The following is a 25,825-nucleotide window of genomic DNA, read 5'->3' as shown; positions in this document are numbered from 1 at the left end:
TCAACCCAAATTAAACTCTAGAAGTCAGACATATTCACATTATCTGAATGCTCTACGGCAAGAAAGTACAAAAATGCCAAGAACATGTTACAAGGATGCAAGAGCAGATGGAACAGGCTCCTGCTGGCCAAATCTGGGATAATCTGAGCCTCAAAATAAATTATGACAGTATCAGATTATAACTCATAGAATAAAACATGAATCCATGAATTCATACCGATATAAATGAATAGATTGGGAGCAAAAGAAAACTCTTCCTTACAGAATTCTAATTAATAAACATAGAAAAAAATGGAATTAGGAAATCACCATTTGACAACCACTAAAGTTATAACTGTTTAAGGCAAGAACCACCAATGAATTTTAAAACCAGTGAGTGAAAGTATAATAAAACAGAGCTACAAAATAACTGACCTGAACCTTTCTAAAACATTAATGTAATGAAAGACAAAAAAAAAATTAGAGAATTGTTCCAGGTAAAGAGACTTGATAACTGAGTGTAATGTTTAATCACAGATCAGATCCCAATTTTTTATAAAAATGTTTTTTCTTTTGCTATGTGACATTAGTTGGAAAACTGGTGAAATATGTTTAATATTGCACCAATTCTACAGATTTTGATAACTGCACTCTAAAGACAACATCTTTGTTTTTGGGAAATACACACTGAAACATTTAGATATAAAGAAACATCATTTCTGTCATTTACTTTAAAATGTTTCAAGAAAAAATGTACTTATATACAAATACATATAAAGAACTCATCAGAAAACAAATGTGGTAAAATATTATTTGGGGAAACAGGGTAAAATATACACAGGAATTCTTTGTATTATTTTTGCCACTTTTCTGTGTCTAAAATTATTTTTAAATAAAGTTTAAAAAGCAAAATGCTATATAGTAAGAAAGTAGAATATATTGTATAAAAACAAATACATTAATTTAAAACTTTACAATTCAGTATCTAAAAATTTTCCCTCTATCTCTAGAACCCCTATATGATGATTAACTCCTCTATACCTTCAGCCATTTTATAAATGATCTCTCCACATTTAACTGAACTCCAACTTTCCATGAATGGCACTACACCCCTCAAAACCCTCTCAAATAAGAGTGCTAATCCTCACATCTCTCCCTCTTATCCGGGAACAAGAAGACAAGGAAAATTTTCTTGGATATTTTCAATTCCAAATCAAGAGGCTCTTTTGAAATTCACACTGTCCACAGAGCCTGCCAGACTCTCTATCGCCCTATTCTTATCAGTGGCATTGACAGGAGTCCAAATTATTCCCAGTGAGTAAGATTTATAAGCCAGCTCTCCACCCACAATATCATCTCCTTAACCTTAAATTCTACTATAATAAAAGACAACTAAACCATCCTAACACCTCAGCCACAAAACAAGAAGTAATGATGGATATCTAGAGTTGAGTGGTCCAGTAAACCTCAGTTCTCTACCCTCTGACAGAATCCCTGATCTGGTCATCATCTACAACTGCTTCTTCCCAAAAACATTACATTCACACAACTTGGTTCTTTAGCCCAACCTCCTGGCCTCAACATTTTTCATTCCTTACTTCCACTGAGCCTATTCTCTGGGCCCTCTATTCCCTGCTACCTGATTTTACCTTCTATCCTATGTAGTCTGAACTATAAAACGCAAAACTTGTATGACACTCAACTGCACCCTCAATTCTCTAGTCCTCTTATCCTTGGCCACATCTATCCCATTAAGACTCAATTTGGGATAAGTCTGTCTACTGCCTTCTGGTGGAGGGAGGAAAACAAACCACGTGACTATGTAGGTGGCTACCACAGCAAATTTAGTTTCCAATTCCAACAAGGCCATCAGAGTTCACTGACACCATGGCAGGTGTTTCAATTCCACCATTCTCCACTTCTAGCCATGAGACTCTCAGTCAAAATCTTTGCTTCCTACTTCATGGAGGAAAATAAGCTTTCAAGCAAAAATTCCTTCAACTTCTCTCCTCTGCAGCTCTAAACTTAGCATTATGGCATCCATCCTAACTTATGTTCTTCACTCCCAAATGCCAGACAACTGTACAGAGAAGATCTTGCCTCCCAAAGGATTGTTTTTTCTTTAAATTCTCTCTCCTTCCTTTTCAACACTGACTTCTTTCTCCCTACCCACGTGTATATTCTATTCACACCATACTTTAAAGAGAAAAAAAAAAAAACCTCCCCCCAGCTAAAAATAAATACTTTTTCTTCTGCTTTTTGAAATATTTCCATAGCTCCCTTCTTTCCTTTAGAGACAAACATCCTGAAAAGAAATATATATATGTATGTATATACTCCCATTTTCTGTACTTTTATTTCCTCACCAATTCATCAATTCATTACCATGTGGCTTTCACCCAAACGTCTCGCTGAAAACAATGACCTTCTAATTATTAAATCCAAAAGCCTATTTTCAGTCCTCATACTATTTAAATATTTAATATATTCAACATACTTAACTGTACTTCTAATTCGTTTTTCTTTAGCTTCCTGATAACTATTCCCTCCTGATTTTCCCTCTATCTTCAACCATTCATTCTGTTTCTTTTGTAAGGGGCTTTATTCTCCTCAGCCAACTTTAAAGAGTCTTATCTAAAACTAAATCCAGAGCTACAGATACTGTCTCTGACCCAGGGACTGGCCTGAAGCTGGATGGTAACTGGTTTGGTTTAAGTTTCATTTGCAAGGGCATTAAAGCAATTAACCCCATGTAATATTGTTAGAGTTACTGTTAGAAGAATTCTTTCGTCCTTTTTAAAAATTAGCATGATGTACTGTCTTAATTTCACATCTTTTTAGAAGAAAAGCTAGATGCTAAATGAATAAACTAAAAAAAGAACACGATTTGATGTCAGGAAATCTAAATTTAAGATACAGATCCACCACCTACCAGCTGGATAACCTGGGTGTTATTAATCTCTTTACGCCTCTTTTTCTTTTTGCGATTCATGCATTTTCATTTAGTCAATTAGTCATCTATCATTCAGCTAACATTTACTAAAAGCCTAATATGTTCCAGGTACAATACTGGGTGCGGGAAATAGGTGCAAATCCCATCTCATTAATCCCTAAAACTTCTAGCTTCTAACAACTAGAAGCTCTGAGGCAAGGCCATAGTTAAGTATGACTTCAGCAAGAGAAATAAAGGAAAAGTCAACATATTGTATCACAGGCAAACCAAGGAGCTGAAACCAGTAACGACCAGCCTGAAACACCAACTTCCTTCACAGAAAGTTTCATTCTTCCCTCAACAAATTCAGAGAAGCTAACAACAGAATACTCAAGCAAAACTAAATACAGTAACATCAATTACTTAGACATACTGTTGTTAGTGATTCATCCAGGAAGCATAGCAAATGCCAAGACGCCACTACAGATGATAGTCAAGGGGTTGATCCATCAAAGTGTTATATGCCAAAGCAAAAACTCTAAAGTTGGCCGCTAAATCTAAATACACAATTTGAATAACTTCAGAATATCGAACACGAACACATATATACACACTATCACTCACTCTTTCTGTTTCCTTCTCTCAAAGTTGGCAATATGTATCCCCCTATACTGACTCACCAAATCACATTTTTAACAGACTTCACTTTTAGAGATTTAGATCCACAGGAAAAGTCTGCATAAGGTACAGAGCTTTCTCATATACCCCCTTCCCCAACACAGGCAAAGCCTCCCCCATTAACAACATCCCCCATCAGTGATACATTTATTGTAACTGATGAACCTACAATAACACATCATTGTTACTCAAAGTCTATAGTTTACATTAGAGTTCACTCTTGGTGCTGTTTCTATGGGTTTTGACAAAAGTATAAGGCATCCACCATTACAGTATCATACAGAGTACTTTCACTGTCCTAAAAATCCTCTGTGCTCCACCCATTCATCCCTCCCTCCACATTAACATCTGGCAACCACTGATCGTTTCACTGTCTCTATAGTTTTGTTTTTCCAGAATGTCATACAGTTTAAATCACATAGTATACAGCCTTTTCAGACTGGCTTCTTTCACTTAGTAATATGCATTTACATTTCCTCCCTGTCTTTTTGTAGTTGGATAGCTCATTTCATTCTGGTTCCGAATAATAATCTGTTCTCTGTATGTCTCACAGTTTATCCATTCACCTATTGACGGCCATCTTAGTGGCTTCAAAGTTTTGGCAAATATGAATAAAGCTGCTATAAACATACATGCGCATGTTTCTGAATGGACCGTAAGCTTGCAACTCCTTCGGGTAAATATCAAGAAGCATGACTACTGGATAGTATGGTAAGAGTATGTTTAGCTTTATAAGAAACTGTCAAACTATCTTCCCAAGTGGCTATACCAGTCTAACTCCCACCAACAATGAATGAGAGTTCTTGTTCCACATCCTCAGAAGAATCTGTTGTTGTCAGCGTTCTGGATTTGGGCCACCGTAACAGGTATGTAGTGGTAACCAGTTGTTTTAACCATCATTTCAAAATGATGCAGAGTATCTTTTCATTTGCTTACTTGCCCTCTGTATATCTTCAGTGGTGAGGTGTCTCAAGGTTTTTGTCCTGTTTAATAGGGTTGTAGTTTGAGAATTCTTTGTATATTTTGAATAGCAGTCCTTTATCAGATGTCTTTTGCAAAGATTTTCTCCCAGTCTGTGACTTTTTATTTTCTTGGCAGTAACTTTCACAGAGCAGAAATTTTTAATTTTAATGAAATCTAGCTTATCACCTCTTTTTTTCTAAAAAGTCATCACCACATCCAAGGTCATCTAGCTTTTCTCTTACGTTATCTTTTAGGAGTTTTATAGTTTTGCCTTTTACGTTTAGATCTGTAATCCATTTTGAGTTAATTTGTGTAGAGGGTGTAAAAGTCTGTGGTTAAGTTCATTTTTTTTTTTTTTTTTTTTTGCATGGGGATCTAGCTGTTCCAGCACCATTTGTTGAAAAGACTATCTTTGCTTTACTGTGTTGCCTTTACTCCTTTGTTAAAACCAGTTTACTCTAATTTTGTGGGCCTATTTCTGAGTTCTCTATTCTCTTCCACTGATCTATTTGTCTGTTTTTTCACAAACACCACATTGTCTTGATTACCATACATCTATAGTTAACTCTTGAAGTTGGGTAGTGTCAGCCCTCCAACTCTGTTCTTCTCCTTTGAGTTGGCTACTCTGAATATGTTGCCTCTCCATGTAAATTATAGAATTTGTGTGTCAATATTCACAAAATAGCTTGCTTGGATTTTAATTTGGATTTCACTGAATCTCCAAGTCAGGTTGTGAAGAACTGGCATCTTGACAATATTGAGTCTATCTATCCATGAACATGGAACATCTTTCCATTTATTTAGTTGATTTTTTTTCAAAGTTTTGTAGTTTTCCTCATATAGATCTTGTCCATAGTTTGTTAGATTTATACTTAAGTATTTCTTTTGGGGGATGCTAACAGTATTATGTTTTTAATTTCACATTCCACTTGTTCATTGCTAGCATTTAGGAAAACAGTCTTTTGTATATTAACCATTTATCTTGCAATCTTGCTATAATCACTTATTAGTTCCAGGAGGGTTCTGTTTTATTTTGGTTTGTCAATTCTTTCAGATTTTCTACATAGATAATCAACTCCTGTGTAAACAAAGATAATTATATTTCTTCCTTCCCAATCTATAACTTTTATTTCCTTTCTTGTCATATTGCATTAGCTAGAACTTCTAGTATGATGTTGAAAAGCAGGGAAGAGGACATCCTTGCCTGATTCTTGTTCTAATCAGGAAAACTTTCAGTTTCTCATTACTAAGTACAAAGTATGACATTCGATATAGGCTTTTAGTAGATGTTCCTCTCTATCACTAGATTGCTCAGCATTTTATCATGAATAGGTGTTGGACTTTAATGCTTTTTCTGAACCTGTTATATGATCATGTGATTTTTCTTCTTTAGCCACTGATGTAATGGATTACATTAATTAATTTTTGAATCTTGAACCAGCCTTGCATACTTGGAATAAATCCCACTTGGTCATGGCATATAATTAATTTTACACATTGTTGGATTTTACATGTTATTTTGTTGAGGACTTTTACATCTGTATTTATGAGAACTATTGGTCTGTAGATTTCTTATAATGTCTTGTCTGGCTTTGATAATAGGGTAATGCTGGCCTCAGAGAATGAGTTAGCCTTCAATTTTCTGGAAAAGACTGTAGCGAATTGAAATAATTTCTTCCTTAAATTATTGTTAGATGCTATGGTTTGAGAATGTCCTCCAAAACTCCTGTGATGGAAACTTAATTTCCAGTGCAACAATGTTGAGAGATGTAATCTTCAAGAGCTGATTTGGTCATGACAGCTCTGTCCTCATAAATGGATTAATGTAATCAGTGCAGGAGTAGGTTCTTGATAAAAGGTGACTTAAGCTCCCTTCTTCTTTCTCTCTCATAATCTCTTGCCTTTCTACTTTTTGACGTAGGATGACGTGCCATGAAGGCCCTCAACAGATGGCAGCACCTTTAATAATGAACTTCCCAGCATCCAGAACTGCGATAAATTTATTTTCTTATAAACTACACAATCTGTGGTATTGTTATGGCAGCACAAAATCAGACTAGGACAGAAGAATTCTCCAATGAACCCATTCAGGACTGGTGCTTTCTGTTTTGAAAAGTTCGTATTTCTTTATTTTTGTATAAATAATACCATTTTCAAGTTACAATGATCATTATAATGCCATATCCACTAGAAAATTTAAAAACACTGCCATACTGAGGTTTTTAAAGGAAACAACATGACTAGCATTTTCTAGTAAAAATGTAAAAACTTGAATTTCATTATTTCATTTGTCTGCAATAGGAACTAAAATGATCAAGACAAAAAGATTCACACCTAGGTTTTACTGTCTCTAAATTCAAGCTCTTTCTATTTTAAGATGCCTCCAATAAAAATTCACAGGTAGCAATCTACCCTGCCCCTCCCTCTCAGCACAAATTGACCTTTATGAGTATTTGTAATGCTGATTTGAATGCACACACTCATACACACACATCTTTGAATCCATCCACCCTCTTCTCTTCATTGCCACTACCCTAATCCAAGCCACTATTATCCTTTACCTAAACTACCGTCATAGCTTCCTAACTAAATTGTAGACACTGACATTTGGAAGGCCCCCACAGAAAAGGCTGGTTCACCAAGACATGATACAACTTTGAAACCAAGATCAACAAGTACACACACACACACACACACACACACACACACACACACCACAGATATAGGATATAAATGGGCATGGAAGGAACACCCAAATTTAAAGAAAACTTCCAACATGAAAGAAAAACAAAACAAAAATACTAGGGGGGAGAGTTAATGCAGGGAATAGAAAAAAACAAAACAAAACTCAGAAATCTACAGTTGGCTCTAGTTTCAGCATGGCAGTAACCCCCACAGTCCAGCCTTCCCAACTGAGAGCAACTATGAACTTAGGACAAAAACACAAAAAGAATTTAAAAAAAAAAAACAAAAAAACACAACTACCTGGGCATTCTGAATATTTAAAAAGACAGGCAGGGATGTAGAGGGAAGCTAAAACTTGGAAAAGTAACCTGCACCAGGTAAGTTTCCCTTTCTTTTTGCAGCTTTATTCTAAGGTAAAGCCACAGTTATGGAGAGGAACAGAGGCAAAGGATGCTAAAACTCCACTAGAAACCCTATTTTAGCCAGAGGAAGCATGGAATGGAGCCTATGCAAACTAGAAAGTAAGGGGAAACCATTAACCCTTAAGCCATGCATATGTAGGACTGATCCAAAACCGATACTAGCAAAGGCCTAAGGACCTGAGCTAAGATTTGAATCACTGCACACGGCATAAGAGACCCAGCTTACAATGTGAATCTATGAGAGTTGATTGCCTGCTAAAACAAAACAACCAACATTCTCCAAAGGACCACAGCAAAATATTCAGAAGATCCAGAATAAAATCGAAAATTACTAGAATACTCAAAATATAAATCATTCTCTGGGGGAAAGGCAATCAGTAGATGCCAATCACAAGATGATTCAGGTTATAGTTAACATATAAGGATTATAAAGCAACTATTATAACTACGTTCCAGGAAACAAAGCAAAATTACCTTGAAATCAATTAAAAGACCGGGAATCTCAGCAGATAAATAGAAAATATAAAAAATAAACCAAATAAATGTTTTAATATGGAAAAATAATAAATATGAAATAAAAATTCACTAATGGGATCAATGGCACAATTAAGAGGAAAGAAATGGTAAAATTATAGAATTTACCCATTATAAAAAGCTGAAAAGAAAAAAAGATCAAATAAAATTGTAATACAACAGAGCCACAGTGAGTTTAAACCCTTTAAAAGTTTTTTTAAATGTAGAATTTGGAGCTCAAAGGAAATGAGAGAGATTAGGGCAGGAAAAGCATTTGAAGAAATAATGGCCATAATTCCTCACATTAGTAAAAGAAGTCAATTTACAAATTCAACTTTAGTATGGCCAAACAGAATAAATTTAAAGAAAATTACACCTAGGCTTATCATTACCCAACTTCAAAAAATCAAAGATAAACAGAAGTTACTAGATGCAGCCTGTGAAAACCAATACATATAGAGAAACTGTGATGTAAATAATTACAGCTTTCTCATCAGAAACCATGGTGGTCAGGAGGAAATGAAAGAATGTCTTTATAGACCTAACAGACAAATACTCAGCCAAGAGTTCTATACCCTAAGATATATATCTAGACACTTAAGGAATGAAGGCAAAATAAAGACATTTTCAGATTAAGGAAACTTCAGAGAACTGACTAGCAGCTGATCTGCACTTTAAGGAATGCAGTTCTTAAGGAAGTTCTTCACATTAAAAAGAAATTAATCATACAGGGAAACGTGTCTTCAAGAATGAATACAGGGCACAGAGAATGGTAAATATCTAAGAAAATATATAAGATTAACTTTTTCTCTTAAGTTTTTTAAAATGTTATGATTTAAAACAAAAATTATAACATTATCTGGTGGGATTCCCAACATAATACATATGACAACTATCACACTGAAATTAGAAGGGGCTGGAGAGTAAATGGACCTTTGTGGTTAGGAAGTTCTACATTTTATATGAAGTGATACAATATTAATGTTAAATATACATGCCTAACCTTCACACTTTCTTGTAATCTAAGACCAAACACGGAAAGCTAAAAGGCAACAGAAATATTGAAAGGGACACTAAAACTTTTTTCATAAATCAAATGATCCAAAAGAAGATAGAAAAGGGTAAAAAGAGGAACAAAAAAGCAGAAAAGACAAATAAAAAACAATATAACAGTAGACGTAAACCAACCATATCAACAATTACATTAAATGCAAACACTCTAATGAGAACGCAGAGGCTGTTAAAAGTAAGACCTAACTATAAGGTACCAACAAAAGACACATTTAAAGGACCTAGACAGGTTGAAAGTAAACAGAAAAAGATACACCACACAAAAATATTTAGGTTGTTGCGAAAGTAATTGTGGTTTTTGCCATCTGAAAGTATTTCAAAGTAATGGCAAAAACCGCAATTATTTTCGCACCAACCTAAATATAAAATAAGAAGGCTTTATTAATATCATGTAAAATAGACTTGAAGACAAAGATCACTATCAGAGATAAAGTGGGACATTTCATAAGAGGGCAAAATTTAGAAAACAAGAAACAGATCATTAAAGGATCATTAAATCATTGCAGATTTTAATAACTCTTCTTCAGCAATTAGTAGAACACAAAAACAAAATCAATACAGACATAGAAGATCAGAACAATACTACGAATCTGATCTGACATTTTTAGAACACTATATCCAACAACTGAAGAATATACGTTATTTTCAAGTGCACACAGTATATTATCAAGTTGGATATATTAGCCCATAAAAAAGTCTCAAGAAATTTAAAGTGAATAAAATCAAACTGGAAAATAAGATTTCGAGGAAAATATCAAATAAGTAGAAATTAGACACACAAAAAAAGTAAACCATAACAGAAAGAGAAAAACAGTAAATAGATAAGGTAAAAACAGAAATCAGTAACACAGAACAACAGAAATTTAACAAAGCCAAAAGATGATTCTTTAAAAAGATCAATAAAATTGACAGAAAATCACAGCTAGACCGTTTAAGGAAAAAAGAATATAGAAAATCTCCAATATTCGGAATTAAAAAGAGGTTATTATCACTACAGGTATTACAGACATTAAAATAACATTAAAATGAGCTTTATGTCAGCAAACTCAATGTCTTAGAAAATGTTTAACCTCCCAAGTATCCTTTCTTAGAAACCTACTGGAAAACATCTTCCACCAAAATGAAAGAGTAAACAAAAACAACAAAAGACTTAGAGTGCAACAAACAGGAAATAGAACACATCTACAGGGAAAAGTCTCAGTATGACAGCTGTGCATCAGCCTTAGAGAGCAAACAGTACCGATGAAATAGCAGAATAGAGGACTCTAGGAAAAATGTCTTCAAAGAAAAAAGGAACTAATCCGATGCCTTGGACCACGCAAAAATTAACGTGAAAACTAAGTTTCAGAAAGTCACCAGAGGATAAGCAAAAAATTAACAATAAATATATAACTAAAGAAATAAAAATTAAGCAACTCCATGAAATATTTTTAAAGTTATACAAAATATACTGCTTAACTCAGTGATGAGTTAGTATTTTCAGTCATAAAATGTAAATGCTAGTCACTGATTTAACCAAAAATTAGATGGTTTTCATACATTCAATGCTCACAATAATTCTGACATAGAATTCTGTACTGTCTTTACTTCACAGATGAGGGATGAGGAAACTACAACATAGAATAGTTGGCCCAAGATCACAATGTTTTTGAGAAGTCAAGATTTGAACCCAAGAGGCAGGACTACAAAGATCATGATTTGGGTAGGGAAAGCAAGGACATGTAAGAAAGCAAAGTAAAATTAATAAAAACAAATTAGTGGCTGAAACTGCATATGTTAAAAATACACAGTATAATAAAGCAGCTGAAATAGTTAAAAGGTTTTTTTGGGTTCTTCCCCACCAAGGAGAAAAACTTGCAAGATAAAGGGTGAAAAGGAGATTGCTGTTTTTAATTATTCGTCTTTTGGTGCTCGGAATTTTAAAAGTGTACATGTACTGTTTGACTATTTTTTAATATGACGGTTAAAGAAAACACCTACAAGCTAAATCCAGCCCAATGACAGATTATATAGTCACACCCAGTGACTGAGGTGTGAGTGCTACACAACTGGCTGGGTTCACTGTAGCTAGGTGATACCTACCAGACTTTTATGCTATACCATTCATGCTCTCTCTGTCTGGCATCACCATAAATAAACAAAACTTAGCTATCATAAAGGTTTTATTTCCCAGGATCCTTGATGTATTTTAACTCTGTTGCTATGTTTACAGTAATAAAATTTGTCCTCTAAGCTTTCCTGCATAACCTTGAACAGAACCTCCCTCGGATAGTCTTCTGTAAAATGAAAAGATTGAAGAAAATGATCACTAAGGACTCCCCTACTTCCACAATATCTGGAAACAATTTCCTTTTCTCTTTTCCATGGGTAGACCAAATAACCTAACCATGGTTACTATCTTGGAAATGCAAGCCACTGGTTACAAGCGGAATTATTCAAAAATACCATAACTCACCTAAACTGATTCATCAGCACTATTATAAAAGCAAAGGATATACCCTAATTATGAACATCAAAAATATCAACAGTGTATAGGCTGTGCAAAACATTATTACTTTTATAGCACAGAATTCTGTAAAACTACATATCACTTTATAAACATAATAAAATATACCAGTATCACCACACACACACTTGGAATCATTCAGAAAAGACATTCATTTATTTCTTTAATAAGTATTTATTTTGCACCTATAACAGAACCAGAACAATGATATAAACTATTATAAACAAGACAGATCTAAGCCCTGCTTCCCACTGAGTTTACAATCTAGTGGGGAAATACACACCATGAAATAAGGGCTACAACAAGGATAAGTGCACACAGTTAAAAGAACACACAGAACTTGAAAGTAAAGAGCAGGAAACGGAGATGGGGAGGTAAAAGGGAAGGAAAGGTTTTTTGAAGAAAATCACATCTAAATATAGATCTGAATACACAATTGAAATTAGTCCTGGAAGAAGGAGGGAGAAAAGAAAAAATGGGAAAGATATGTTTAAAAGCTACAAAGCAAGAGAGAGCATGATTTGGGGTGGTGATAGAGAAACAAAAGCATTATAGTTTAAAACATGGCCAAAGTATGCAATGCAATAACAACGTAGGCAGGGATGAGGTATGCAGGTGCTCCTGTTGTTCTCTAAAGGTTAAAAACAAAAACTTAAAAGGGCCTTAAGTGTGGCCAGGAACAGTGGCTCATGCCTGTAATCCCAGCACTTTGGGAGGCCAAGGCAGGAAAATGATTTGAGAACAGACTGGGCAACATATTAAGACTCTATCTCTAAAAAAGAAAAAAATCAGCCAAGCGTGGTGATGCACTCCTGTAGTCTCAGCTACTTGGGAGGCTGAGGGGGAAGACTGCTTGAACTCAGAAGGTTGGGGCTGCAGTGCTGTGATCCACCAGACTGCACTCCAGCCTGGGTGACACAGCGAGACTCTGCCTCAAAAAAAACAAAACTCTCAAGTGTTATTTCAAGACTCTTCCCTTTTGACAGAAATCACACAAAAAGTCATCTGATATAGATGAAAGCTCTCCCGAGGTGAGGAGAACAAATGTTCTATAAAAGCTGTCACTTTGAACACTTGTAAAGAAAGGAAAAAAAAAAAAAGGTGTCACTACTGGATTTCCTCAGTCCAATATCCAAAAGGTTATATGTCCTAAGACCCCCAAAATTAGTAAAGGGGTTAATACCATCACATTAAAAGATTATTTTACACAATGAACTCCAGTTCACTCTCTTATTCTCAAAACCTCTGTCCAAACAGCACAATTTCTTTACATAATGTTATGAGTATTCTGGAGAAACATCATAGACGAACTAAACCACAGCACATTCCTGAATGTTTAAAATATTAAACTGTACATGTTCAAACAGATCTTAAAAACAAACAAGTCAAAACCCTGAAATAATCTGACAGTAAATCTTAGACTACTGCAGCATTTCCCAACTTGCATTTGGCATGTCTTTAACAAGAATTTTACCCACACCCTAATTCCAGCTAAGTGATCAAACATCTGAAAGAAACCATAACAACATGGCTCAAAAACAGAGACATACAATGATTTACAATTGCATAGCCTTAATTACAGTGATCTTGTCAGTAAATTTACATTGACTAAACGTCAGTAGAAGATTCCATACCATTTCACAGTTAATTAAACTCGTCAGGCCTACATATATAGAATACATACAAAATCCTAAAATAACATATTGTGAATACACATACAATTGAGCAGTGTTTTAGGATGAAGGTCAGATACTAAGAAAATAGTAAGAAGAAAATAGTTGCCAAGTAATCAATATAAAAAAGATAAGGAAAATCAAACCAGTATTCACAACTCCACAGTTTATGAAGGTGATAAGCAGGGCCACTGCATATGGCTTCATGGGCTACTTATTGAACAACTCTAAAGAACACCATTCAGAGAGAGAGACAGAGGAAGACTAAGCAATGTATTTTAAGTTGGAAGAGAATGCAAAGAAACAACCACCACCATCACCCCCACCTTGAAGAGCCCAGGTCTCAGTAGCAGAAACAGAACAAATATAAAAAGGAATAAAATAACATAGGCAAGGTTTTATGTCTATAAAATTGGCCTTGAACTAGCACCGTTCATTCATCTTTATCAAATACTGAAAGTCTACCACATGCCAGGTATGGAAAGATATATACAGTAGTGAGCAAAACAGACAAAAATCTGTCTACCATGATGAGGCTTAAATTCAGGCAGGAAGAAGGGAGGTAGGAAAAAAATAAGCAAAATACTTGGAATACCAGATGGTGATAAGTACTCTGGATAAAAACAAAGAGGAAACAGCGATAAGGAGTACTGTGAATGGGATATAGTGATTTAAAATAAGGTAGTCAAGAATGACCTCAATGAGGCAATCACACTAACAGAATGAAGATTCCACCATATTTGAATAAGCTGTTTTTGCCACTCTCACAGCGAGTATTATATTCTCTTCTACTATCCACTCATATCCATCCCAATTCTAGGACAGACTAGGTGCTTGGCTGATTATCAGGTGCAAGTAAGGGATGCAAAACAACCTCACCACATTGTTAGGAATTTATTTAGAGACTGGGTGAAATAAAAAAGTAATTTCTTAGAAGCGTCCTTCAACATGCCAAGCTTCAAGCCTATATGAGGTACATTCCTATAACATCTACATTGGGGTGGGCAAACTAGAGCAAGCAGGCCAAATCCAGCACACTGTTTTTGCCAATAGTTTTCTGGAACACAGCCCATTTGTTCATTTTCATATTTGGTATGGATACTGCTGCACTACAATGGCAGAGCTGAGTAGCTGTGACAGAGACCACATGGCCTGTAAAGCCTAAAATACTATCTGCCCTTTACAGAAAGGGTTTAGTAACCCCTGGTCTACATCACCACCACCACCACCCCAAGTAACATAGCCTTCAGTGTCATCTTCATGAGCACATGATCACTCTAGTCACATGGGACCACCAGTCAGGAGGAATCCATGATTGGGGTTTAACACCCTGTGATCACTGTCTTAAAATTCTTAATAATTTTATCTCTAATATCAGTTTTATAAGTAAACTCCGATAGGACTCCAATGGAGCATGTGCCAGGGGCCTGACACCTCAGCTTACCAGTGGTCTGCCTCTCCAGGAAGTGTTCTCACTCAGTTGAACCCTCTGGCTCAGTCTGACCTCCCAATCCTCACCCTACAGCTAGGGGAAAGGCAAGGTGACAGCCATCCCCATCCTAGGCTAGAATCACCCTGGCACATTCAGAGGGTGGCCTCTTGCCTATCACTGATGTAGGTAATGAGCATGTCCTGACGTGGGGACTACATATTTGCTTGGGGGTCCATAGACCTGTACAAAGACGAGGTCTGCAGAAAGGGGAGACTGACTTCCTCATCACAGGCCTGGGCCCCACATTTTCATTCGGCATTAGGCCTTGCAAATCATGTAGGTGGACCTAACTGCTTTCATGAAACAATTATAAACTAGAGTTATAAATGAGAGTTCCATTCTTCTATCAAATCCAGCATAAAATTTGTTTCTGTTTTGTCCCATTCCACTCTAGGTCATCCCCTTAACTTTGCTGCAGCCATACAGCTTTCCTCCTATACCTTCAAGCAACAAACTCATATCCACTACAGGTTATTATCACATTTACAATACTCATCAACTAGAACTAGATCTTCACATTTCAATCAAGTCTGCGTGACTGTCACAACTTCAGAGTGGATGGAGTTCCCTGACTAAGCTGATCCCTATCTACTAAGGGGTCAAATTGACTGGTGTGGCACATCATCTCCAAAGATGGCCACTATCACTTTCTTCCCTCCATGTATGTGCAAGTTTCTCCCCCACTGACAGACGGAATTCATTTCTTCTCCCTTTGAATTTGGGGGGTCTTGCAACTGCTGTGACCAATAGGATACTGCAAAAATGACATTATGAATTTCCAAGCCCAGGCCTTAAGAATGGCAGCTTCCTCTTCCTTCTATGCTGTGGGAAGCCAAGGTCACATCAAGAGGGCACACAAAGGAGAACTGAGATGCTGAAGTCAACAGTTCCAGCTGAGCTTCCAGAAAAATAGACAACATCAACTGCAGCCAAGCGAGTGAGCCATCTTGGAAATTCCAACCCAACTAAGCCCCAAAATGGCTCCAGCCCCAGCTAACACTATGTGGAGCAGAATCAACAATCTCCTGATCACACCCAACCCATGGAATCTTAAAAGAAAATAAAATACTTGTATTTAGAGATGTTTGTTACACAGCAATATAAAACTAAAACACCCAAGTCTAAATACCAGCTCCATCACAGCTGGGCCTATTATTTAACTTGTTTTTGTCTCATGTTTCTCATCTGCAAAATGAGGATAATGACGTTATCTACTTCACAGAAGTGGAAGGATGAAGCGTGCTAATATGTATAAAGCATTTAGCAGCATTTTATTAATACAATGTAAGTAATTACTGTTCTATTATTGCTATTTCATAATTGATAGAATTTATTATTTATTCCATCAACTTGCTTTATTTTCTTCAAAGAATTTATTACTATCTGACATTAGGCTTACTTATCTATCTGCACTTTTCCACCAAAGCATGAGCCATGAGACAAAAACTTAACTGTCTTATTAACCAACACCTAAAACAGAAGCAGACAGAAGTACTATAATATATAGCTATTATATGTCAGATGAATGAGTTATAGGATATTTGTTTCATAATCAATAATGATATCTAAAAACTGCTCCCCTACCTTTAGCATAAATCTGACAAAGGGCACTCAAAAACATAAGCTATAAATTATAATATGGCATTTTCTTGATACAGCTCCAATGCATTTATTTGCCACTACACATATAGTACTCCAGTACTAGATCATGTACTGCTCAAACGTGCCTAAGCAAAGGCTACCATCTGATTCAGCACTGTTCAGGTGTGTACTCATTTGTATAATTCTTTTTAATGAGCTAAACTCAACCAAATAACGTATTTACAGTTAATATCAAGACATGCACAAAAATAGCAAGAGAAACTTTAATCTGGAGTATGTTTAAAAGCAATTTACCCTGGCAACCCAAATTAACATAATACTGGTCTTCAAGTTATAAGCAACAACTTGGTATATAACACATTTGAGTATTGGTATACAACTTGGTGTACTACTTAGCATACAACATATTTGAGTGCACATTTCCTCAATTAGTTTTTTCAACATATAAAGATCTATTTTAAAGATGAAATAAAAGTCAGACATTGACAGAACCCTGACACACCTTTAAGAAAAAGCACTAGTCTAGAAGGTTAGAAAGACACACAAACACATAATTCAGTATAACAAGTTATCCTAACTTTCTTCTGCCTTGATGCTGATGACAGAGGTCAGAAACTCTCTCTACCTCCTTCTTTCAATTATAGATTCGAAGGAGTTTTTATATTTAAGAACAGGATTTTATGAGGCAAACAAACCAGAGAGAGTACAGAACTTCAGATGAGAAATCAGTGCATGAAAATTAAGAAGACAGAGATATGTCACTGTACAGGTAGGGAGGGCCCATTCAAAAAAACTTGTATGCTAAGAACAGGAATTTTAAACTTCAAAAATTTAATAAACCCAGAATGGTTAAAATTAAAAAGATTGACAGCAGCAGAATGTTTGCAAGTGTGTGGAGCAACCAAAACTTTCATACATTGATGGTGGAAGTGTAAAATGGCATAATTACTTTGGAAAAAAGTCTGGTGGTTTCTTATAAAATTTAAACATACACCTACCCTATTACTCAGTAATTCCACCCATGGAAAATAAAAACATATGTCCACAAAAAGATTTGTACAGGAATATTCATATCAGCTTTACAAAAAGATTTGTACAAGAATATAACAGCTTTACTCATAACAGCAAAAGAAAACTAAAAACAACCCAAATATCAACAGCAACGGATAAACTGCAGTGTATTCATATGATTTATATGATGAAAACTACACAATAAAAAGGGATGAGCCACCAATATACAGAAAAACATGGATCAATCTAAAAAACTTCATGCTGAATGAAAGAAGCTTTGTAGACTACATGCTGTATGATTCTAGAATAGGCAAAACTAGGTAATTTGAAGTGAAAAAAGCAGAACAGTCACCTGGGGGGTAGGAATTGATCTAGTAAGGATAATAAGGGAACTTTCTAGGGTGATGGTAATATTCTGTATCAGGTCATTAAATTTATCTGTAAAGGGCAGTGGTACAAACTGAATGTTTGTGTCTCTCCAAAATGTGTATGTTGAAACCCTAATCGCCAGAGTGATGTTATTTTAAGTTAGAGCCTTTGGGAGGTAATTAGGTTTAGATGAGGTCATGAGGGTGGGGTCCCTATGATGGATGAGTGTCTGTGCTAACATAAGAGAGTGTACTTACATGAATCTAGATGGTATATATAGCCTACTACATACTAGGCCGTATGGTCTAGCCTACTGCTCCTAAACTACAAACCTGTACAGCACGTTATTGTATTGAATACTGCAGGCAAATGTAACACAACAGTATTTATCTAAACACATCTTACAGGACCCCAGTATATGAGGTCCCTCATTGAATGAAGACACTATGCAGTACATGAATGTCCTCAACTCTACCACCGTAAATGAATGGGCATGGCTGTGTGCCAATAAAATTTATTTACAAAACCAGGAGTTGGACCACAGTTTGCTGATCTCTGCTCTACATGTCAAAGGTGGTTTGGGTTACATGAGTATATGAATTTGCCAAAGTTCATCCACTAGGCCACGTAAGATTTGTGCCTTTCAATATACATTGATTTTACCCCAAAGAAAAAGAACCATAAACAAATATTAAAATGTAGGCTAATGATAAACATGTGGCGTGCATGCAAGTACACTGATCCCTGCAACTTACTTTGAAAGGATCAAAAAATAGACGGATTGATAAATACACAGCAATACAAACAGAATAAACTGTTAACTGTAGAGCCTACAATTTGTATAGAGGTTAACTGTACAAGTCTTTCAACTTTTTTAAAAATTTGGAAGTTTTAATATTAAATGTTATTAAATGTTGGGGGCAGATTCAGTAAGGGGCCACTGAAGGTTTTTGAGCAAAAGAACAAAAAATTTATACAGGTTGAGTATCCCTCATTTAAAATGCTTGGGACCAGAAGTGTTTTGGATTTCAGATTTTTTTTGGATTTTGGAATACTGCACATACGTAATGAAATATCTTGGGAATGGGACCCAAAGATGAACGTGACTATATGTGCATGAAACAAAGTTGTGTCGAATATGTACGTGTGATATTTTCCACTTGTGATAGCATGTGGTGTTCAAAAAGTTTCAGATTTGGGGGCATTTTAGATTTCACGTTTTTGGATTAGGGATAATCAACCTATATTCTACAAATTTGATTCGCATAGTGCAAAGGATGGTAAAATGAGGAAGAAAGTAATAGACAACATTCCATGCCAGGTAATGCATCAATATTTAAGGAGAATGGATTAAGTACAAAGAGATTTCACTAAGACAAGAAAAGTCAGAAAAAGTCAAGAGAAGTAGAAAGCTTCTTATTAACAGTATCAGGAATAAGGACGGAGTTTCAAAGAACATTCATACTGTCAGTATAACAGAGAAATCAAGCAACATGAGAACTGAAAAGTAGCTATCAGACTATGCAGTTGGGTAACCTTGATTATGTAAAAGAGGTGTGGTAAGAATATAAACCAGATAAAGTATACTGATAAATTCAAAAGAAACAAACAGACGATCAAAGGAATAAGGCTGGCAAGAAAAAGTGACAACTAGAGAGTAAGGAAAGCTAAGAGCCTGCATCACTTCTTTGCAATGGAAAATGAAATGACTATACCTAAAACTCATTATACATTATCTCATCCAGAACATGTACTATTCGGTGAGGCAGTCAGTCACGGGCCTGAATGTCCCTGCACATTCTTGCTGAGTGTATGTAAAGCTTTCCATTTCCTGATACTGAGCTGTTTCTTCTAATAAGTTACATAGAGAACAAAGATCAGGCAATCACAGTGTGTAACTGCCATGCCAGGAGAAGGTGAACTAGTTTGTTTGTTGTTTGCTAAGATATTTGCTGCTTGCTTCAAAAAAAAAAAAGAGCTGCACCCTTGGTTCTGAGTTTCTGAGTTCCTCAGCTGTGATGCAAACCCACTGCACGAATCCATACGGACACCCAGCCCCTTTGTGGAATTTGGTAGCTAGGAAAACCTACACAAATATGCTGATGTTCGTGCTGCTTGCTATGCCATGAGTAATGATCGGTCTTTAACCTGGAGGTCACCTCTTTTTTGCCAGAAACTGTGAAACATTAACACACTAACTTATTAGCTTGTAAAAAGGGTACTTATTTATCATGTACCAGTCTTTATATGTTTTACACATGTATTATATTATTTCTCACAATAATCCTAGTCAGGTAGGTACTAATATAAGGAAACTGAGGCTTCAAGATGTAAAGTAACTAAGCAAGGTCTCACAAATTGCAAACAACACAATCTAATATATAAGCCCAGATGGCTTTAAAACCTGTAGGTTTTTTACCCGTTAATAGTCAGGCCTCCTTCAAAGCCTCCTTCTCAGCTAATTTATCGAGGGCAACTCTAATTCCCCAGATACAAGAGCAAAGTACTCAGATCTTTGTAGAATACTTCAAATTATGTTCCATAGAAAATTGATATTTTGGAAATGTTAAAATAATCTTAAAATTTTAAAAACAAAGAACAAAACAAAACAAAGATTAGGAAGAGCTAGGTTAAAGAAATCCAAATCACTGTCTTTACTGCAGAATTTTTCATGGTTTTAATATGCTAATGTATTATAAATCTTCCAGTTACACTTACTATCACTCTGAAATACAGTTTGGGAAATTACTGCTACAATCAACACTGCCAATTTAACTTGTACACAGAATAAGAAGTCAGCTTGGTACAGGTACAATCTTAGAAGTCAGCTTGGTAGAGGTACATAATCCTTTAAAATAGAGAACTTTGGCCGGGCTCTGTGGCTCACACCTGTAATCCCAGCACTTTGAGAGGCCAAGGCGAGCAGATTATTTGAGGTCAGGAGTTCGAGACCAGCCTGGCCAACATGCTGAAACCCTATCTCTACTAAAATACAAAAATTAGCCAGGCGTGGTGCAGCACACCTGTAGTCCCTGCGACTCAGCAGGCTGAGGCAGGAAAATCACTTGAATCCAGGAGGCGGATATTGCAGTGAGCCGAGATCACGCCACTGCACTCCAGCCTGAGTGACAGAGACTCCATCTCAAATAAATAAATAAATAAATAAATAAATAAATAAATAAATAATAAAATAAGAACACCAAAGTTAGAATGTGGTCTAGCAGCTGTAAGCCAAGTCAACTTCGTCATAGTTAGCAACACTGCTCATTTACTAACAAACAAAACTGCATTTCCCAGAAAATTACGTATCATACCTCGCTTTTTCTGAAATTATAAGGGTAACAATCAAGAATTTTTGTAGCTCTAAACTGTTATCCACTGCTTTACTTAATAAATTTTGGATGCTTTTAACAATGAAAGGAAAGAAGAGATCACAGAAAAAGCAGTTTCTAGATAAAGCTTGTGCATTGGCTAATGGTAGTAAGTCATTCTGACGACCCTGAGCATCACTGCTAGCTTTCCAGTATGAAAAGCTGTATTTAAACTCTTTAAATAAGTGAAAAATTAACATTGCATACCATCTTACCCCAAAGTATACTTGCCTATCTCCTGACTTAGTCATCCCTTAACATTCAACAACTCAAGTTGTTTATTGCTCCAGTTTATTAATCATACCAGTTTTCCCAAAAACTGAGCTAAAGGAAACCACAAAATAGTTGTGTTCATCATATAAGCCAGAGCTGAAGACTGATCACTAGTTTAAAAAGTCTATTGAAAATGTCAATTCAGCTTTTTCTCTGGCATACACTGATGTTATTAATCAGACCATTATAAACAAAACCCAGAGTTATACTAGATAGGTTAAATGACTACGTAAGTTGTGTAACTCTAACACTGTTGCCTTACAAGGAGAACAAATCGATGTCCTACCTAAAGTAATACCTTTAGAGAGACTGGTAGGCTTTATCTTTAGAAGAACTGATTTTTGCCCCTCTGTTCTCAAGGAACATTCAAAGTCTAAGTAGGACACATCGTCAGTTTGCAAAAAACGAGGGGAGGGGGCGGCAATAAAATATGTCCATTTATTTTGAAATGAGTTGTAGGGAAAACAAATACCTTAAAACTGAGAGCTACATAAATTAACAGTATTTTGAGTAGTGACATGTGTAGGAGAACATGGTTGATGTTTCTAATCTAATAGAAAGATTAGAAAAATGAAACAAGTTCCACTGCTGATATTATTCAATATTTATATCATTTTATTTTTGCTAACATTTACAAACCTAGAAATGCCTTTCAAACCATCAAAAGGGTGTATACTGACAACTTGAAAAATGCTTTCCATACTGGGAGAAACAGTATTTCCCAAGTTGTTGAGAAAAGCTGATAAATTTTCAAAGAATTCGGAATACGGACCTTTTGTAGGTTTTAAAGAATGCAAACCAATTAAAAATGGAAGCCTCATGAGCTTTTATCTTAGAAAAATGCAAAATTACATACATTGGGATCTCATCTTACAGTGTCCTTCATATTTGCCAAAATGTACTTATTAATAGAAAGTCTTGGCTTATAACTAAGTCTTACATGTGCAAATAGATTTGAAAGTTGAAATCCGGGACTAACATACCTAAATTTGTAAAATTTTGTAAACCATAAACTGTATCACCAGTGCTATGTATTGTTTTTCTCCTCTCCGTCAATAAATGGGCTGAAAGTTTGTAGAATGACATGCTACCTAGCTGCAACAGCACAACAGCAGAGTCAACTATTGCTCAGTCCATTTTTAACTAAGGTTTACAACAGGAACCTCCAACGTCACCACCAGAATACACAAAGAAAAATATATTTAAAAATTGACACTGAAAATATAGAGGAACACATTTCACTTTTTTCAACATAGTTACCAAAGTTTACACAGTTAAGCTGGAAAACCTTGTATTTAACGAAAAATAATTTTTCAAACAAGATTAGAATTTGTTCTACTAAAACTACTTCTGTTTCCCCTCTAGCCAAAAAAGAAAAAGAAAAAGTGGTGATTACCAAAAAATACAGTCATTTTTAATACTAACATAATGGAAAAGGACAAAATGACAAGGTTAACGAGCAAAGAGACAAGATCAGCATTATGGCTAGTCTTTCTCTGCGGTTCCACAATTCCTAACCCACATTTTTGCCAAATCCACATCCCACCCTACGCAGTACTTACACCTCCACCCACCTACTCACCCACCCCATTTATGACGGCGATCACCTTCCGGGCAGGTATGTGAAGTCAGCCCCATTTCCAGTAGACAATCGACTAGAATGTCTCAGGAGTGACTGAGTCAGAGAATAAGAAAATGATAAAGTGAGAAATTAAAACAGATACAAGTTGTAAGGTGTGTGGAGGGAGGGCGTCTCACAGGGGGGCTAAGGGTGCGGGTGAGGAGCTAGGAACAGACTTGGGGCGAAAGGGAAGGGTTTCGAAGGAGTCCTAGGCAGGAGTGCGCAGGACAGGCGAGTGAAGCAGCTCCAGCCAGAAGATCCAAAAAAAAAATAAAACAAAACAAAAGCCACAGCTTTTCCTCCGGGAATAACCTAAGGAAAGCGACTCTAGGGACGCCGCGGCGGGAGGCAGTCCCGGGAGGCACAGGAGGCCGGGAACTCACCACCTGGTAGCGCCCAGTCCCCGGCTGGTGGTGATCCATACTGCCCGGCTCGGGATCCGGCTTCCGAGACAGGGAGTCTTCTCCGTGCTCAGCTCCCACGGCCACCCCCGTAGACGACGTCGTCGCCGCAGGGCCCCTTCCGCCTCCGTTCCTGCAGCCGCGGTCTCCCGGCGGAAGCTCTTCACTTCCTGTGGCTCCCGCAGCAACCGCCGAGACCTCCGCGTTGGTCGCGGTTCCGCGGAGAAGCTCCGGGGCGCCGCGCGCGCTAGTGAGCATGCTCGGACCGCTCGCGCAGACTCGCTGGCTCCGCCGGCGTCCCATCCGCGCCGCCAGTGGGAGGGTGTAGCTCGGTGGGAGGAGATGGAAAAGTAAGGCAAGTCCGGGGGAGCTGTCTAGGTTGTCAACCTGTCGAGTGGGCGGTCGCGAAAGGCGCGCGGGGGGAGGGAATGACCCGTCCTTGATTGGTCTTTTCTGTGTGCGCGAGTTTCGCGCAGGCACGAGCCAGTGCGCCTTCTCACCACACAGAGACAGAGGCTGACAAGGGATGGAGCCGCGTTCCTAGAACACCTGAGGACGGGTCGCCCGGGTACACGACACTTCCTCGTATTACTCACCCAGCGTAGGACATGGGGAGGAGATTCATCTCTAGAACATTCCCAAAACGCTTATTCAAAATCATTCGTAAGATAAGGGATTTTTTAAAGACTAATATAGAGTAGTTCTAGTTTACAGAAAAATTGAGAAGTTACAGAGATATCCCATATACACTTTCCTCCTACACATGCATAACCCCCCACCATTATCAACATCCCCACCCTAGAGTGGTACGTGTGTTACGATTGATGAACCCGCATTGACACATCATCACTCAAAGTCCATAGTTTCCTCAGGGTTCACTCAGGTTGTTGTATACTCCTCGAGTTAGGACAAATGTGTAATGGCAGGTATCCATCATTATAGTATCCTACAGAGTATTTCCACTGCCCTGAAATTCTTCTGTGGGATAATTTTTGTTTCGTTTGTTGTTTTTTTAGAGATGGGGTCTCACTATATTGCCCAGACTGGAGTGCAGTGGCTGTTTGTAGGCACAATCATGGCTCACTGCAGCCTCGAACTCCTCGGCCCAAGCTATCCACCTGCCTCAGCCTCTGGAGTAGCTGAGACTACAGGCACTAGCTCTTTGGTTACTTTTTAAACTCTTTTTTCCACTTTTTGGTAATAAGAGATTTAAAAATCCAACGGACTCTCCAGACAACTCTCAAAGAAGGAGGTCTCTAGAGTTCTGGGTTACTGGAAGGACGTTAGAAGAAAGTAATGAAATCAGATAGGATTATTTTGTGGTAATACTCAATAATTCCAATGGATTTAACAGCAAGGAATCACTTGGGAGCATTGTTAATAGTATCTCAGTGTCTGGTTAACCACACATGACACGGCATAAAGCATATTTCTCTAGCAAGCAGAAGAATATGACAGAGCAGCGAAAAGTACCTTTTAACCTGAAGACCAACATTCTATACCCTAAAAACTATGATGCTGCTTGATGTGACCCAGCTGTTTTCAACATAACACTACATTTTCCCTAAATGATCTTACAGTGGAGCCCCCTGAAGGGAAGGAAAGGGATCTGGAGCCCCATTTACTTTATTTCCTTCATGAATGTCCAGAGGAGATCCTTGAAATGAAGACTGCCACTGGGTGAGCCTAATCAACTGGTTAAAATAGCAAGATACAATAAAAACAGAAACTCTTTGAGAGATTGACAACTAAAAAATGTAAGCCTTACTCGTAGTTCTTTTTAAAGCATTCATCAACTCTCCCTGTTTGTGCCATTTTGACATGTCTAATAGTAGAAAGCATTACTGTGCTAACAATAAGAGGTAATGGTATCTCATACTTAAATATTGTTCAACTTGCCTTGTTTTGATCTTAATGTATTTTAGTTTCTAGGCCAGTAAACATATGTCATTTTATTGGTATTACTGGTGTAAACGCTCACTCTCACAATTTCACTCCAAATGGTATTGCCTTTCGATGACCAAAACAACAGCCAGTGTCAGCAAACTGAAATTAGATCCTTATATCACTTACAATCTATAAGATTTATTTAGAACTTAATTTTATATGCATATGTGTTTTCATTAATCATTCATGTGTTCATCTGTTTCTCAAATAGATGGCTGCTCAGAGCAGAGACCATTTTCTTACACCCAATGCAGCACTGAGAACGTAACAGTAAAAATCAAAGACCTGACCAAAAGCAGATATCTTGAATCCTGAT

At 36.9% G+C, this 25,825-nt stretch overlaps 1 protein-coding gene across 1 annotated transcript in view; it reads right to left on the bottom strand.

Moving 5' to 3' along the window:
- NDFIP2 (Nedd4 family interacting protein 2) overlaps positions 1-23,939 on the bottom strand; it is an 80,348-nt gene extending 56,409 nt beyond the window's left edge. The window contains exon 1 of the mRNA XM_030813549.1: positions 23,545-23,939. Within this exon, the coding sequence (XP_030669409.1) occupies positions 23,545-23,865 (321 nt within the window). The 5' untranslated portion in view covers positions 23,866-23,939. The remainder of the gene's footprint in view (positions 1-23,544) is intronic.
- Between the last annotated feature and the right edge of the window lie 1,886 nt (positions 23,940-25,825).

Source organism: Nomascus leucogenys, chromosome 5 (genome assembly GCF_006542625.1).
Source record: "Nomascus leucogenys isolate Asia chromosome 5, Asia_NLE_v1, whole genome shotgun sequence".
Lineage (NCBI taxonomy): Eukaryota > Metazoa > Chordata > Mammalia > Primates > Hylobatidae > Nomascus > Nomascus leucogenys.
Note: the sequence above shows the minus strand (reverse complement) of the source record. Positions and strands in the feature narration are given on the sequence as shown.